At 48.3% G+C, this 17,399-nt stretch overlaps 2 protein-coding genes across 2 annotated transcripts in view; both read right to left on the reverse strand.

The window, feature by feature from the left end:
• DDX23 (DEAD-box helicase 23) overlaps positions 1 to 6,511 on the reverse strand; it is a 15,000-nt gene extending 8,489 nt beyond the window's left edge. Inside the window, exons 1-3 of the mRNA XM_027106115.1 lie at positions 6,401 to 6,511; positions 1,890 to 2,098; positions 1,377 to 1,481 (exon numbers count right to left, since the gene is read on the reverse strand). Of these exons, the coding sequence (XP_026961916.1) occupies positions 1,377 to 1,481; positions 1,890 to 2,098 (314 nt within the window). The 5' untranslated portion in view covers positions 6,401 to 6,511. The remainder of the gene's footprint in view (positions 1 to 1,376; positions 1,482 to 1,889; positions 2,099 to 6,400) is intronic.
• A 3,693-nt stretch (positions 6,512 to 10,204) lies between these two features.
• RND1 (Rho family GTPase 1) lies at positions 10,205 to 16,802 on the reverse strand. Its single transcript, XM_027106119.1, has 5 exons — positions 16,579 to 16,802; positions 15,717 to 15,804; positions 12,995 to 13,104; positions 11,998 to 12,132; positions 10,205 to 11,316 (listed from the first exon to the last, which is right to left on the reverse strand). The coding sequence occupies exons 1-5, from the start codon at positions 16,696 to 16,698 to the stop codon at positions 11,071 to 11,073; spliced, it is 699 nt and encodes a 232-aa protein (XP_026961920.1). The 5' UTR covers positions 16,699 to 16,802; the 3' UTR covers positions 10,205 to 11,070.
• Positions 16,803 to 17,399: the final 597 nt, after the last annotated feature.

Here is a 17,399-nt window from a genome sequence, read left to right on the forward strand (position 1 = left end):
GTATATATGTGTGTATATATATATATATATATATATATATATATATGCGCGAAACTGGATCACTTTGCTATACACCTGAAACTAACCCCATATTGTAAATCAACTATATTTTGATTAAAAAAATATTTCCTCCAAACAGCATATGCATGTCAGTAGAAAAAAAAAATCCTGCATTATTTGAGAATACACAATAAATTTAGCCGACATGGCCACCCACATACACCCTTCCCAGATACTGCTATATATGTCCTTTCCTCATCTCTCCTTCCTACCAGCCCCAGCAATCTTTCCCCACACCTGCTATAAGCTTAATATGCAAGAGATCTCAACCCCACTGCGTTTGTTGCAAGAATTCTATTCTTTGCCCTGAATTCTAATCTACAGATTCAGGGCCTAATAAAAACTTTGTATAGAAAGTTTCCAGGGCTTCCCTGGTGATGCAGTGGTTAAAAATCCGCCTGCCAGGGGCTTCCCTGGTGGCGCAGTGGTTGAGAGTCTGCCTGCCGATGCAGGGGACATGGGTTCGTGCCCCGGTCCAGGAAGATCCCACATGCCGCAGAGCGGCTGGGCCTGTGAGCCATGGCCGCTGAGCCTGAGCATCCGGAGCCTGAACGTCCGGAGCCTGTGCTCCGCAGCGGGAGAGGCCACAACAGTGAGAGGCCCACGTACCACCAAAAAAAAAAAAAAAAAAAAAAAATCTCCCTGTCAATGCAGGAGACATGGGCTCGAGCCCTGGTCCGGGAAGATCTCACATGCCATGGAGCAACTAAGCTCATGCGCCACAACTACTGAGCCTGCGCTCTAGAACCTGTGAGCCACAGCTACTGAGCCCGCGTGCCACAACTACTGAAGCCCACACATGTAGAGCCCGTGCTCTGCAACAAGAGACGCCACCGCAATGAGAAGCCAGCGCACCACAACAAAGAGTAGCCCCCACTCGCCGCAACTAGAGAAAGCCCACGCACAGCAACGAAGACCCAACGCAGCCAAAATATAAATAAGAAACAAATTAAAAAAAAAAAAAAAAAAGTTTCCAGAACAAAGAGATCAAGATACTGGTGCATTAAGCTATCCCAACAAATATATGTTGTACATTCTGGTTAGAAAACTGAATGGTCCGATGGAGCTGTTTTGTTGGCTGGTAACCTTTTCAAACTAAATTCTAAGAACAAGCTGACCCTCAAGAAGTGGTGACTTCACTTACTGGTTATCCTTTCTAAAGAAGGTGTGTGTCTTCTAAAAAAGACAGTTCTACTATAACTGCCAATAGGATTCGCTATGGAAAATTTACTTTCCCCCGAAGCTGAGCCAGCTGAGATGCAGAGAGGAAGCGACCAGAGTGTTGCCCTAAAGCCCACTCCCACTCCCTCAGGTACCTGGATCGCTTGCGGTCCCGTCTGTGCCCATCCTTATCCCGATCTCGGTCCTTCTTATTCCGATCACGCTCCTTATCTCGCTCTCGTTCTTTGTGCCGGCGTTCTCTGAAGACACCACATTTAGGAAATTACATGACACTTCCTGAGTCCTGAGTATCCTGCTTCACTGCAGCCCTAAGAAGGTTCCCATGCTCTTTTCTCCCCAAAGTAATATTTTACAAATTGGAAAATGTGTTTCCCAAGAAGTTATGAGGGAATTCTAAGAAGGTCTAAGAGCTCAGAGCTGTACTGCTAAGTATCAGTGGCAATGATAGGCCATGGATTATGTGAACAGATGAACTATCTTCCTTGATCATCTGGACCTTCATCTTACAAGTTCCCTATTAACCTTTAAGAACTAAGAGAAATGTATGAAAGACTAATGCCCTAATATGGAGGCATCAGAGGAACCAAGAATAAAGGAGTTTGAAATGTACACTCCCTTTTCACGTAACAAACAGAAAATTACTTTACCTTTCTGTAGACTTGGAACGGGAACGGGAACGAGAACGGCTGCCTCCTCGACGCCTTTCCCTTGAACGATGCCGTTTCCTATCTTTAGATGGGGAAGACTTCCGGTCTCGGTCTCTATCCCGTTCTCTGTCAGGAGTCCGAGATCGCTTCCTTTCCTCCTTGGAAGGTGATGCCTCACGGTCCTTCTTATCAGCCAGCTCTCCTGCCATCTGTCATGGGTAAGAGGAGTATTTATTATGTACTAGGTACTGCTCTAAACTTTTTACAAATAATTTACTTAATCTCAAAACAACCCTCTGAGGTAGATATATTGGTATGCATGCTTTACGGATGAAGAAGCTGAAGCTCAGATGTATAAAGTAACTTGCCTAAGGACCCACGGGTGTTAAGTGTCAGAGTTTTAGGCAGTCTGGCTCCAGAGGCCCATTCTTATTCATTAATGCTATGTTATTTCTCTGGGATTCCTTTTTGTATATATTCATTTCCAAAAGTATACAATGAATATACCTTATTTTTATAATTAGACTGCAAGAGTATTAAAAGAAATGTTAGTTAATGAATAGTATACTAGCTATCTCTAGAAACATCTTGTTTTGCTTATCTTAGGAGTCTATTGTGTCTGCCAGCCCACCAGGATCAGTCAACGTATATACATCTAAGGGAGATAAGTTCTCTTGAGCTCACAAAGAAAGCTCAAAAGAGAAAAAAGGAGTTTAACTTAGAGATTTGGGATTATGATCAGCACCTCAAGGAAACCTAAATTCAAATAGAGAAACTCACTTTTACTCAGATTAAAAGAAATGTATTTCTAGTTATACAATGGCAAAAACTTTGTGAAGGGTACATAGGACTCCATACACTTTGGTTTTACGACTTCCTTCCTTCCTACAATTATTTTAGAATTTAAAATAAGGGAGGGAGGAATGGAGAGAGGGAAGGAGGGGAAGAGGGAGGAAGAAGTGTACCAGAAACTAGAGATCACAGACGTTCTGACTCATGTTCCCTACTCAGATTTTCACAGCCTTGATTATGATCCAGTCCCATGAAAAGTTTGAGCAGGAATTTGTTCTGTCCCCATACTGCCTAGGGGGCCATTGAACACCATGCCACACTGTCAACTGTCCTTCAGACTACAAAATTTTCTTCAGCCAGGTGCTAAATTCAGACAGCAATTTAGAATCTGCCTCTATTCCACCATCACCACCACCATCCCTAAGCCTCAGGATATTTTCAGAACTTACTTTAACCCCAAATGGTTCCAAGGAAATAACAGTTCCCTAAGCTTTAGCTTATGATCCCCCTTTCCCATGTAATTCCTGCCATATATTTTTAAGAAGGGAGAGTATGTAAAGAAGAGAAAAAAATGAACAAGTAGCACTTTCAAAAGGCGGAGACAACCCATTTTACCTCAAAATTGCCAGTACGTCATGCATATCACATGGAAATTATACTTATGTCTCGTCCACTTATAGCCCTAAGAAAACAATCCAGGGACTTCCCTGGTGGCACAGCGGTTAAGAATCCGCCTGCCAACGCAGGGGATACGGGTTCAATCCCTGGTCTGGGAAGATCCCACATGCCACAGAGCAACTAAGCCCATGGGCCACAACTACTGAGCCTGTGCTCTAGAGACCGCAAGCCACAGCTACTGAAATCCATGAGCCTAGAGCCCGTGCTCTAGCCCATGCTCCACCTCAAGAAGAAGCCCGCGCACCGCAACGAAGACCCAACGCAGCCAAAAATAAAAATAAATAAAATAAAATAGCCCTCTTCTATTAAAGAAAAAAAGAAAACAATCCAGAGGAAAGGCCATCTTCTCTATAAAGCATCCTGGGCATCAGCATTCTTTCGACAAATATTCACTGAGTACCTGGTAGGTGCCAGAAACTATTCTGTGTACTAGAGGTACAGCAGTAAACAAAACAAAGTCTCTGATCTCATAATGCTTAAATTCCAGTGAAGCAGACAACAGTTAGGCAGAAAGATAAGAGAATTTCAAACAGTAATGAGTGCTAATGAAGAGAGTAAAACAGGGTGACATGATGGGGAGCAGTATGAACAAGAGATAGAAGGCTCTGGAAAGAATTTTTTAGATGACATGTAAGCTGAGACTTGAATGATGGGAAATAGAGTCTGCAAAAATCAGAGGAAGAATTTATTGGGCAGAAGGGACAGTAAGGCACTGGGGCAAGAACTAGCTTAGCATGTTTGCCAATTAAAAATAGACTCGTGTGGGACTTCCCTGGTGGTCCAGTGGTAAAGAATCTGCCCTGCAATGCAGGGGACAAGGGTTCGATCCCTGATCGGGGAACTAAGATCCCACATGCTGCGGGGCAACTAAGCCCGTGCGCCACAACTACTGAGCCCGCACGCCTCAACTAGAGAGCACGTGTGCCGCAAACTACAGAGCCCACGCGCTCTGGAGCCCGTGCACCACAACTAGAGAGAAGTCCACGTGCCGCAACGAAGATCCTGCATGCCACAACGAAGACCCACTGCAACCAAAAATAAAAATAAAAAATAAGTAAAAAAAATAAAATAGATTCGTGTGAGGAATTCCTTGGCGGTTCAGCGGTTAGGATTCAACGCTTTCACTGCTGGGGCATGGTCTGATCCCTGGTCAGGGAACTAAGATCCCGCAGGCTGCACAGCAGGGCCAAAACAAATAGACTCATGTGGCTCAGTGGCAGTGACCAAGGGGGAAGACTGATTCGCGATGAGTTCAGGGAGGTAGGCAGGGGTTAGATCATGGAAATGTGTTTCAGGCCAGGGTAAAGGAACTTGGATTTTAATCTAACTGCAGTGGGAACCTTAGAAAGGTGATAAACAGGAAGTGATGTGGTCTTATTTTACATTTTCAAAGAATTACTTTGGTGACTTGCAAGAAAACATACGGTAGGGAGGCAACAGTGGACACAGAACCACTGAGAATGCTATTACAGTAGTCTACACAAGAGATGACAGTGGCTTGTTCTAGGAAAGTGGCAATGGAGATGAAAAGAAGTAGAGGGCTTCAGGGTACATTTTGAAGGCAGAGCTGATAGGACTTACTGATGAAGGGAGGAAACAAAGAGGAGAGACAAATGTAACTCCTAAATTTACGGTCTGACCAACTGGTTAAATGGTTCACGGTGCCATTAGTGACCAGAGGAGACTGGGGAAGGAAAAGACTTAGAAGAAATCAAAAGTTTCATTTTGACCATGTTGAGTGTAAGATGTCAATAAGAAAACCAAGTGGAGATTCCAGAAAGGCAGTTGAAAATGTAATTCTGCAACTCAAGAGAGAGTCTGGAGACAGTAACTTGAGTTATCAATATATAGATTGCTTTTAAAGCCATGGGACGCTAAGTGATATTACCTAAGTAGGCATTCTAGTTAAAGAAGAAATTAGAGGAGGACCCAGGATTGACCTCCGGAACACTGTAACATTTAGAAGTCAGGCACAGGAGGAGCCAGAGGGAAAAACTGGAAAGAAACAACAGCCAGTGAGAAATAAGAAAAAATGGTAAAGTACGGCATCACAGAAGTCAAAAATGTGTTTCAAGGAGGGAGGGGTTACCTGTGTCAAGTGGAGAAAGACTAGAAGATAAAGGAGTGACCCTTGCATTTGGAAAAACAGAGATGGCTTGGCGACCTTTGACAAGAGCTGTTTCAGTGGCATGGAGGGAGTAGAAGGCTGAGTGGAGTGAGCTTAGAAGAGAATGAGAAGTGCAAATAAGAAGAAAGTAAACGTAGGAAACTTTTATTATAGGTTCCACTTATCACAAACCTCCACATCTTTCGAGTTCCTCAGTTCTTGTAGGGCAGGGGCAGAGTCTTTTTTTCATTCAATGAACTATGTACTAATCAAGCATCCACTATATGCAAGGCACCACGCTAGGCGCTGTGTGAGTTACAAAAGGAAATCAGGAAGATCCTGTCCACAGGAAGCTTACAAAACAATAGAGGGTTATGAGACACATAGCAAGATGCAGGCTCAAATGAATTATTGCAGGAGTTCAAAGAAGAAGTTTACTTTCACTTGTAAAAGGGAATTTGGAAAGACTGTAGAGAAAGTAGCTCTTGAGCACTGAAATATAAGTAGAATCTGAAGATGTATAACTGAAGGTGCCAGGAAGAAGTCATTCCCGGAAAAAGAAATAATACAGGAGGCGCAGAGGCGGGAAAGCATGACTGGTTCTGGGAGAAAAACCAGAGTTTCAGTTCGGCTGAAGCAAGGGCTACTCGAAACATGAAGGAATAAAGTCGGACTGAGGGTATCACAGGTGCTGTGCGCGTGGGAAAAGGTCTGACCTGGAACATCGTCCAGGGACCTGCCCTGTGCCCCCAGGAGCCAACACTCCCGCTGGGGCCCGCGCCCTTTCGCTCCTGCCCGCCAGAGCTTTCCAAGCTCGTGCCCCTTCCCTGAGGCGTTCTTCCCGTCTTATCCCGGAGACAGGAGCCACCGCTGTGCCCTCACTCTCGCCTTCTCTGCAAGCTGCTGGAAAACGCTTCCATCGCCCGAGACTCACCACTCTTGAGTCCGAACCGCCCAACGCGGCCTCAACGTCGCCGAGCAGTCGCCATCTTCCCCATTTCCTGGTCGCCGGGCTGCTCCCCAGGCCGCGCGGCAAGCTGGGAAGGCGAGTTCCTGGTGCTGAGCAGCGCGGGCCGAGAGCGAGCACCTGAAAACTACCAATCCCAGAATACACGGTGAGAGCGTCGGCCCCTGGCCGCGGGGGCCGCTGGGCAATGTGGTTCGCCAAACATTTGAGTCTGCGGGAGGAAGTTTTTCGTGGGCCGGCTGTTCTCAAAAGGTTTTTCTCTCCGCGAGCGCAGTCCTCCTGGAATATGCTGGTTTTCCTAGAAACTGTAGTTAATGACATCATGGCCTGTGGCTTACAACGGAGAAATTTAAGGCCTTCCTTAGATAGCACGTAATTATAACCGGCAACTACAGTGACAACTATAAATACCGTTTATGGAAAAGCGTTTTTACAGAAAATCTTTGAGATAGATTATTAGCCCTATTTTACGGGTGGACAAACTAAAAGTTAAGTTACAGGAGCAGCCTAGTATTTCCCAATGAGGGTGGGACAATTCACGGTGTGAGACTATCCCAGGTTTAGGAGGACATTTTAGCAACCCTGGCCAGGCGGCAACACCCTGGTTAGTGTGACAACTCAAAATGAGCCCACACAATGGATTCCAAAGGCCTCCTGGAAGGATGGTATCTCCTGGGCTGTGGCACCTGGTTTTCTCAACATTCCAGATAGGACTTGCCTTCTTCACTCTTTTGCTGTTTGGAATCTGGCCAGTTGTTTGGGTTATCTTAATACTTTTTTGTTCTTTCTTTCTCCTAGTTCCCTCTTTTCAGTCCTCCAATGAGATTTTTTTCCCCCAAAATTGTACTTTCACTTTGTTTCTCTTTGGTCACATGGTTCATAATTCTACCCCCCTTCCTCCCAAACAAAAACAAAAACTCTGGCAACTTCTAGGACGGTTTAGATAGATACCAGGAAGTAACTAATGCCTCTTTCCTTCCCTTTTTCCCATCACCAGCTTTTTGGTTTCAATCCCACATAGCTTTAGTTCTGGTTTTTCTCTCTGAATGTGTTCAGTTCTACGGAAGCAGAGCCTAGGATAGGCCCAAATAATCCTAAAGCTCTGAGCCTCAAGCATAAAGGCCAAAATTAACTCTGGGATAGGCACATTTCTGCTCTTAGAACTCTGCAGTCTTTGAGCTGCCCACTTGGACCTCACAGAGAGAATGGAAAAGTTGTCTCAGGTCTGTTGGGTGTAATTCACCCAGTGAACACTGGAGGGCTATCCACTCACAGAATGGAGCTAACAATCAGACCAAAGGTGTAGAGCTGCGGTTGCTATTTACTAAGTATTGATACCTCCTAGTACCCAACTCTGTGCTGGACACTTAACTTACATTACTTTTTTAAAAAAAAATAAATTTATTTATTTCTATTTTTGGCTGCGTTGGGTCTTCCTTGCTGCACGCGGGCTTCTCTCTAGTTGTGGCGAGTGGGGGCTACTCTTCGTTGCGGTGCGCGGGCTTCTTACTGCGGTGGCTTCTCTTGTTGTAGAGCCCGGGCTCTAGACACACGGGCTTCAGTAGTTGTGGCACGCGGGCTCAGTAGTTGTGGCTCACGGGCTCTAGGCGCATGGGCTTCAGTAGTTGTGGCGCATGGGCTTATTTGCTCCACGGCATGTGGAATCTTCCTGGACCAGGGCTCGAACTCGTGTCCCCTGCATTGGCAGGCGGATTCTCAACCACTGCCTCACCTGGGAAGCCCTAACTTTACTTGTTCTTCTAATAGTATAAGATGGACATTATCTCCATTTTACTGATAAGGAGATTGTGGCCCAGAAAGATTCTAAGTCCACATAGTGAAAAGAATGGAGCCAGTATTCAACTCCAAGTTCATTTAATTTCAGAGTAGATACTCTTGCCCCATTTCCAGGCTACCATTCTCAATCATCTTTAAAGATCAGTAAATTGAGACCCAGAAAGTTGATGAAGCTTGTCCAAGTTCAGAGTGGCAGAGTTCCCCCAGTACTGGTGCACACCTCTCTCACGGCACATGTAAGACATTGAGCTTAAAGGATACTTGCATGGTTTTTCCTACCCTGCTAGTTCTTTCACAAATATGCATCTTTGGAGATGGAGACAGAGGAACTACATTCTAGTAAGGACCATAGGGAGAGAGTCTCCTAGTTAGGTACCACATGGCTAGCAGTAAGGGGCCCATGGAATTACAGTTAACATTGAGACTGGGTTTGAATCCTGACTCTACTACTTAACCAGAGTATGATCTTGTACAAGTTATGTGGAATCTCTGGCTTTTCTATTTCTTCTTTTATAAAAGAGGGATAATAATACCATTTGCCACACAGGCTAGGATAGCAGAGCAGTAAAAAGTGCCTGTTCTGTAGAGAACAAACTAGTGGTTACCAGAGGGGAGAGGGAAGGGGCAATATAGGGGTAGGGGGAAAAGAGAGTTATTATGGGATTATATGAAATCATGTGTGTGAAACTTTTGAAAATTGTAAAGCACTATAGAATTTGAAGACTCATTCAATTTTTAAAAAGTGAAAAAAAAAATTAAATGGTTAAACTTAAAAAAAAAAGTGCATGTTCTGGAGCCAGGTTGCCTGGATTTGTATCCAGTTTCTATCACTTTCTAGCTGTGTGACCTGAGACACATGAATCTCTCTGAACCTCAGTTTCCCTGTCTGTAGAATGACGTCAGTAGTACCCCATAGCGTTATCAGAGGAATAAGTAACATATAAAGAACTTATAAGCAGCCCTGACCCATAGTAAACATTTAACAAATGTTAGCTATTTTCATTTATGAGGTTAAATGTGATAATGTAGAGAGGATCGGGAGTTTGGGATTGGCAGTTTAGGACAAGAATATGAAAAAGAATATATATATATATATATATATGTATAGGTATAACTAAATTACTTTGCTGTACAGTAGAAATTGACACATCGTAAATCAACTATACGTCAATAAAATTTTTTAAAAATACTAAATTGAAAAAATTGTGATAATGTAGGTAAAGCACTCAGCACAATACTGAGCACATAGTAAGTACTCAATACACAGTAACTGTTTCCAGTACACTGTGAAAGTTGGAAAAAAGAGCTGTAAGCAGCTGAAGAGAAGGGATGTTAAGGCCCCTGAGCTGCCATCAACAGGCCATGGACTTGGAAGTTGCAGAAAGCAGAAGGCATCACCTCGCCTTGAACTCAGAGACCAGAACCCTTGGAACCTCCCAGGCTTGGCTTCAGTCTGTCTATCTTCTGCAGGGGTTGGGATCTCAGCAGCTTGGATCTCCTTCTGATGATTCCGCTGAACCTTGTCTCTCTCCTCTAGACTCTCCACAGGGCAATGGTTCTCAACCACGAGTGATTTTGCACTGAGGGACATTTAGCAATATCTGGAGACATTTTTGGTTGTGACAACTTAGGGGTGTTACTGACACCTAGCTGGTAGAGGCCAGGGATGCTGTTAAACATCCTCCAGTGCACAAGACAGCCTCCACAACAAAGCATTATCTAGTCCAAAATGTCATTTGTTCTGAGGTTAAGAAACCCTGCTCTAGGGCTAAGGAGATTTCATTGGCTTAGCAAGACTTGGGTGGGGAAGGGGATGAGGCAGGGGGTGGGGCAGAGGGAGGAGATCCTTGTTGCCAGTGCCAGGGAACAGTGGAGGCAGCCACTCTGCAACCCACAGAAAGGACCTCAAGACAGTCTTCCTCATTATCGAAGACCAAAGGGAACAGAGACAGGAACTAAGAATACGGAGCCAACTTCTTTATATGTACTATATTGTTCAGTAATAAATAGGTTTTCTTCTTTAAACACAGAACATATAACAGACTGAAACACTCCCCCCTCCCCCCGGTTCCAAAGACAAGAGTCTATAAAACAAATGCCAGCTATACTGCCCTAAGGGCAGAAAAAGTCTGGTGACCCCCACCCAGCCCTGCGTCCTGCAGCACCACCACCCCCATGCTGCAAGAGAAGGGGGTCTGGGGCTTCTCCCTTGGACCCTGGGGACTTAGGTGAGAAGCATGTGAATGTATGATGTCACCTCTCCATGAGGCATGGGCTATGCAAAGATGAGGTTTCCTTCTCATTGGCTCTGACCAGCTCCTGCTCTTCTGATTTCAGTTACCAGTTACGAAGCACCTGGGCTCAGCTCCCAGAGGAGCTGCCTCTTGGCTTCCCCACTCTCCATTCCTCTGTGGCCTCCTCGGAGGGGAAGGGAAGGGCTCAGGGACCCCTCCCATCCCCTGGCCTGCATGGAAACGCTGTGTGGAAGAGGCATGATGCTGAAGGTGAGGCTCCTGTAGGCCCCCAACCAAAGCCATGAGGCCAGCATGCCCCCCCCAAAGCCCCACACCTTTCCTGCCTCTGGAGCGGAGGGCACTGGGGCAGCTGGCCCCTCCACCACCTAGTGCCTGGCTTGGGGTGTGATGGTTCTTTCGCAGTGTCAGGTCCTCAAGCTGGGCCTGGCTCTTTGCTTGTCCCATTCCTGTCTCCTTCCAAGCCCTCACCGTGGCCGTCTGAAAACCTCACGTCCAGTGTCCTAAATTGTCTCCTCCTCCCTCTCCCCATGCCTCTGCAACCCAAGGGGGGAAGTGGGAGGTTGTCTCCCTTCTCCAACCCCAACTTCACATAATGGAACAGCTTTTGGCCTTTTCCTTCTTGAAGGTGGAAGAGATGAGTTCGGAACGACTGGGGAGGTGGAGCAGTCGCTTGGAGAGGCTTCGGACAGGGCTCTTCGGGGGCACTGGGCTGGGCTTGTTCAGACACACCGTGGACGCCGTCCGGAAGATGCTGTGGATACTCTTTTCTGAGGTGAAAGCCGAGCCTTCCAGGTAGATTTCTGCACCCAGCTGCTTGGCTATCGCACAGCCCTGCGGGAGGAGTGAGGTCATCAATGCAGTGCCCCAAATGGCTCTGAAACACTGCCTTCTAAGGTCAGTGGTCCTCCCCAGGGCTGCTCCGATGGACCCAACTGCCAGTCTCCCACCACCACCCTCTGCTGATTATCTTCTGAAGGTGAAGCCTGACTGCACCTTAAGTCACCTGGCACACTTTTTAAACCATACTGATGCCAGAACAAGTAAATCAGAATTTCTGGGGGTATGCCGAGGCGTTAGGATTTTCAAGAGCTCCCCGGATGACTGTAATATGAAACACTGGTTTAAAAGAAACGATCCTTACACTCCCATGTGCATAAGAAGTTATCCAGGGACTTAATTAAAAATGCAATCCCCATACTTTTCTCCCAGAGTGACTCTATAGATAAGGAGTCAGGAATTCTAAAAGGCACCTCTAGTGATTCTAATGCAGGTGGCACACACAGGAATGGCTCACCTGCCAAACTATAGCATGAATCTGGGTAAACTGGTACCCAGCACCTCTATCCAGGTAACTAGTTTCCTGATTACAGATGGCCCCACAGAACACCAATTCTCTCTTGCCGTAGTGAGTGAGTGTGAGCAGGGGCCACATTTCAAGCCCTCTCCTGTAGCCTTCCCCAACTCAGCCCCCAACACACACGAGGGCCCCCCACCACCACCACACACACACACCTGCTCGTAAGAGATGGGTGCCTGCTTCTGGTGGGACAGCTCCATCAGAGTGCTCAGGTCTGTTCGCAGGTCTGTCTTACAGCCAATAAGCAAGACGCGGGTGCTGGGACAGTAATCGAGGATTTCCGTCCTCCACTGAAGAGCCGTGCAAGAAGATGGGAAGGAGAGTCAGTGGCTGACGGACACCCGGAGACACCCAGTTGGCAACATCACACACACCATCCAGTACACCACCAGCTCAGCCCTCCCTCTGAGTCACAGCACCACCACTGCACTAATTACATCATCTTCCTGCCCATGAGGGCTTTGGGGCCACAGGAATGCTGTTCCAAGAGTCTGTCCCCAAATTCAACAGCCCAGTCACCAGAGAGAGCACGGAGGCAAATCTCCCACTCTCTGGCAAGCATATGGGGCATGGGTCTGCCCCCTCAACCCAGAGGGCTTCACAAGTCCAGAAAGCCAAGAAGAAGCCAACCGGTCTCTTTCCAAGGGAAGGAAATAATCCCAGAGTCTTCTGGGAAACTAGGCTAGTTCCACAAGCTTTCCTGGGACTCCTCAGTATGGGCAGACCTTGCTACTCGGACCAAGGCATTTCCTACCAGCAGTTCGGCTCAGGCCTGCCTGGCTTGCCCAGTCCAGAAGGCCTGGGATCAAGGTCAATGAAAGCTGCCACCAAAAGGCCCCTTCCCCGACCCTCAAACCATATCACCAGACGGTTCTCTACTCTCAATCCCTCACTTCCTGAGTCTCAACACTTCCCTCCCTTGCTGGGCCTCTGACAGAGCAGTGCAGGAGAGGGGCAGAGGCAGGATGCAGAGGGGACTGGAGATCTGGGTTCTAGTCCTAGAGCTGTAGCTAATGTGGCCTCAGGCAAATCTCTGCCTTCCCTGGCCTCAGTTTCTTCCTGTTACACAAGAGGGGATTAGATGACAAGGTCCCCAAGATTCCTTTTTGTTCTCAGGCTGAGCTAGAGATAGCAGAGTTTATCCGGCCTTACCTTCTTGAGTGCACTGTCCACTGTCTCTGGACGGCTGATATCAAAGCATAGTAATACTGCATCTGAGTCGCTATAGCAGAGTGGACGGACATTGTCATAGTAGGGAGATCCTGGTAGAGACGAGAGAGAGCTGATGGTGAGCCATGGCATTCTCCCTCCCTACAGGCCTAAACCAAAAGAGCCCTGGGAATACCATGCTTGGTCCCTTAGGTGAGATGGCCCCACCCATGCCCCAGGGGAATGTGCTCCAGTGCGGAGCTTGGGACCTGACCGCCTTCTGCGGTACAAGAATATCATCTTCCTTAGTCCTAAAAAAGGGAAAGGGGGCAAAATAAAAGGGAGGTGGAGTATAATTTGGCCCTGTCTGGCTCTCCTACAGTGGGCTTAGTTGAAGGTCCGCCAGTTTTCTGAGTCCCAGGGGAAGCTGCTCCTACCCCTACAGAGAGACCAGGCCTTGTTTAAGGTGTCTTTTCTAGAGTCTGCCTGCTGCCCAACCTCTGCTCTAGGGTCTCCCCAGTGAAGGAACAAATCTGCCTGTTACATAAGTGGCTGCCCCGCTTCTTTGCCGTGGGGTCAGAACTCTAGGAGGCTGGCAGGGGAGGGAGAGCATCAAGAATTCAGTGTCCCACTCCTCCCACCCAAATCAGCTTACGCTGTAAAGGGCACAAGGAAAGCTGTAGCCCCTATCCCAAGATCTCAGGGAGGCGTTCTCAGAGACAGCAGCACCAATAGCTGGGATTTAGAGGCTCGAATAAGGGTCCTTCACTGGGAGGGGAGTAGGCAATGCAGACTCAGGTGGTCCAATACGGGAGAATGCTAGGGGTTGAACCTGCCCCCCTCCACCCTGGGGAAGGAAGAGTAGCAGATTTGGAACCCAGACAATCCGTGCTCAGAATAGCAAGCAGCCCCCCCCCCGGAACCGGAATGGGCAGGGAAAGGGGGGGGAACCCAAGGGGGGGGGGGGGGGGGGGGGGGTTAGTTGTTAAAAAAAAAAAAGGAGTAAAGGGGAGTTGGGATAGCTGCTTGCTCCTTCAGCAATTGGTCCCCATCCCTCTCTGAGGTGGGGTCTTATCACAGCATCACCGAGCAAAGGGAGCACTGCAGCACTGGGGAAGGGGGAGGGGAGGACGCCTCCATTCTGGCTCCAAGTGATCCCCCTCCCCTAAGACCAGCAAGTGAATAATGGGAACAGGTTCAACCCTGGCCCCAGTGCTGGGAAGCCCCATCCCACACACCCCTGCTTCTCCCTCTCCCTTGTGGGCACTTCATTTGCAAGAGGGAGTTTGAGGATGACCGATAGCCTGCAACCTTTCAGAACTCGGGGGGTGGGGGACGGGCTGGGGGGATGCGACACAGGGAACAGAGACCACCTTGCTGACTTTCCGTTATCTGGACTGGGATTCAAGGGCTGCATTCTGACTGTGGGAGGAGAAGGAGGGGCTCTTTGGGGTGGTGGTAGTGAAAAGAGATGAGCTGCAGTAAGATTCTGGGAAGATTGAGAGGTGGGCAGAGTACAGCAGACGAAAAACCATACATCATGCAGCCACGCTGCATTCCAGTCCAGTCCAGCCAGCACAGCACAGTCCAGGATAACCAGAATCCTGCCTCCCAGCCCCTGGAACTGCAATGGAGGAAAGCATGCCTCCGTTGAGGTTGAGGAATTTGTTTTGTTTCAGGGAGTGGGGAGCAAAAGGAAGTCTCATTTTCCGTTTACCCATGCCCTACCTCCAATCTTTCGAGACCTCAAAATTGGATGCTGGGAATAACAGCTCTTTGGAGGAGTAGGATGGCATATTTATATGTAACAGGAAACCCCTAGTGATTTATAGTTCCTCTTAAACTCAGCCTGAATATGCATTTTTTGGAGAGAAGTGGATTTTATTTTCTTTCTCCTATTCCTGGCTTTTAGTCCTTAATTATGACTCTGAGCTCAGTCTATTAAAAAAAGGGCTGGGCTAAAGAGATAATGAAGGGGTCAGAATCAAAGCAAAGGATAGACTAGCACTGAAGGTTTAGGGATGAGAGGCTTGAAACATACTGCTTTCTACGATCCAGAAAGACAGAGCCCAGTCAGAGCCAACAGACCCCCCAACTAGGTACAACGTGCCCATGCCCCATATTAAGCCCCCACCCTCCAAAACACTGACGATGCATCGCTTCATCCCTCAGCCGCAGAGGTATGACAGTGGGGCTGAGCTGCGGCAGGCAAGCAGGCAGCAGTGGCCTGAGATGGAATGCGGGAGAGAAAACTGAGTCAGGAGCAATATTTCCCCCAAAGCAGGCTTGTCTCCTTGCCTCACCCACAACGGCCTCCAGCAGCACTGCCTCCTGCCTCTTCTTTGGCTTTGCTCTGGGGCAGTAAAGCCTGTGTGTGCGTGTGCTGGGTGGCAGGGAGTGGAAATGGAGAAGCCCTAACTGCCTCCTCCAGTAGTCTTCCGGGGTCCATCCACCTCACCATCTCAGCCCTCTGAAGGATGGAGCCAGACCCAGAGAAGTGAGTAGCTTCTGGGGTTTATCCACTCTGAACCCCTGGACCAGCCAACTGAGTTGGCCAAACTCTCCCCACAACCCCAACCAAAGAATCTTCAGGTCCCCTTCTTTCAGTTTCCAGCAAGCACCAAACTCCTTCTCCCCATCAAAGAGGGAAACAATTTCTAAAAGACGGCAGCTGCAGCAGACCAGTAGGGGTGGGAAGGCGGGGACTTGGGGCCAGCAGTCTTACCTGAGGTGTCCCAGAGACTGAGCTCCACTCTCTGTTCCTCTGTCTCCAAGCAGGCTGTGTAATTCTCAAACACAGTGGGCACATACGTCTGTGAAAAGAGAGGAACTATTCACACCCTGGGCGGCCCTACCCTTGTAACCCTCCAGTTAGTGCTGGCTACACAAGAAGCCGCTCATCTTAGTGAGACACGAAAGTGTCAGGAGATAAGGAGAGGAGGGGATACCTGGGGCAGGAGGGACCACATGGGACAGAGGGAGGGGAGTGTAGAGGCACAGACAGTTTGCTCCATCAGAGTAAGAAATGTGAATGACTGCCTGCCAGGGACAAGCCCCCCATATCCTAGATGGTTAGGGAGACACACACAAAGAGTCCTCTTGTCCCCAGATTTGTCTGTCTTCCAATGTCACAGCCACAAGCCAATTCTAGCGCTTTATCTTTTCCCCACAAGCCCCTTGGACCAGCAGGGCAGCAGAAAGGAGCAGCAGAAGCCTGCCTGGGGACAAGCGCATAGAACCTTTGAGGATGGGTGAAGGGATGGACAGGTATTACGTCAAGAAAAAACCCCAGACTCTCAAATGCTTCCAGTTCCCTCTCCCAAGAGCAGACTCCAGGATGAAGGGAGGTAGGAGGGGATTTGATGGGGGGACCTATGGGTGAAGAGGTGAGGAGGAGCCTTCGGGGCGGCAGAAGTGGAACAGGTCTCAGGGGAAGCTAAGGCAGGGCGGTCCTCCAGCCAGAAAGCGGCTGAGGATGGGGAGGGGTGGGGCGGGGTGAGACAGCTCCCCTGGGCGGGTGGGAATCTACCCCCAGCTGGCATACGGGCAAGGAGGAAAGCTGGCCAGTCGTCGGGCGAGCAGCTCACCTCGGGATAGCAGTCTTTCGCCAACACCTGTAACATAGCTGTCTTCCCACACTGCACATCCCCCACCAGAACGAGCTTACATCTGGCCACGATTGGCTGGGGGGCCCGTCTCTCCTTCATGGCTGCAGCCTCCGCGGGACCTGGACTCGGATTCAGAGAGGATAACGTTGCGCCAGGTGCGTCTCAGCACACGACCCAGCCCGATTCCCTGTGTCTCTCCAACTGAAAAAGAGGCCGGCACAGCCTCCTTATATCACCCTGGCTGAGCCAATCACAAGAGGGGGCGGACTCTGCCACAGCCAATCCCTGAGGTGGGATCCCCTCCAGCAGCCAATGGCAGGAGGTTCTGAGTCAGAGCCCTCTTTCTCTTTCTCTTAAAGCTCTTTCCCTTTCTCTTAAAGCTGCACCTTTGCTTCCTCTGAAAGGGGATTCCCACGTTGTTTTGCATTTGTATTGGGGTTGGGAGTAGGAGGGGGAATGAAGCAAAATTTAATGGTCTTGTGTGGCCACCAGTTAGTGTCAAAAACAAACTAGCAGGCGCAAGAGGGAAGAGATATGGGAACATATGTGTATGTATAACTGATTCACTTTGTTATAAAGCAGAAACTAACACACCATTGTAAAGCAATTATACCCCAATAAAGATGTTTAAAAAAAAAAAAAAAAACTAGCTAAGAATGTGGATAGTGAGGTCGAGCTGGAGTTGTCCCAGGAGAAGAACAGGACTTGCCTAAATTGTAGACAGGTGACACCCCTTGGGGAAGGGGCGGTCCCAGAAATTTCTGACCCCTCTGTTCTATCTAATCCCCACCCAAACCATT

This window comes from Aethalodelphis obliquidens, unplaced genomic scaffold (genome assembly GCF_003676395.1).
Source record: "Aethalodelphis obliquidens isolate GAN/ISIS:26980383/991018 unplaced genomic scaffold, ASM367639v1 scaffold8, whole genome shotgun sequence".
NCBI classification, from domain to species: domain Eukaryota; kingdom Metazoa; phylum Chordata; class Mammalia; order Artiodactyla; family Delphinidae; genus Aethalodelphis; species Aethalodelphis obliquidens.

What these genes read in the sequence shown, in the direction of transcription:
- RND1 (XM_027106119.1), bottom strand. Translation starts at nt 16,698, where the DNA reads ATGAAGGAGAGACGGGCCCCCCAGCCAATCGTGGCCAGATGTAAGCTC. An exon ending in CAGTCTCTGGGACACCTCAG is followed by an intron (nt 13,105 to 15,716) that starts GTAAGACTGCTG and finishes CGTCTCTACCAG; the next exon opens with GATCTCCCTACTATGACAAT. An exon ending in TGGACAGTGCACTCAAGAAG is followed by an intron (nt 12,133 to 12,994) that starts GTAAGGCCGGAT and finishes ACGGCTCTTCAG; the next exon opens with TGGAGGACGGAAATCCTCGA.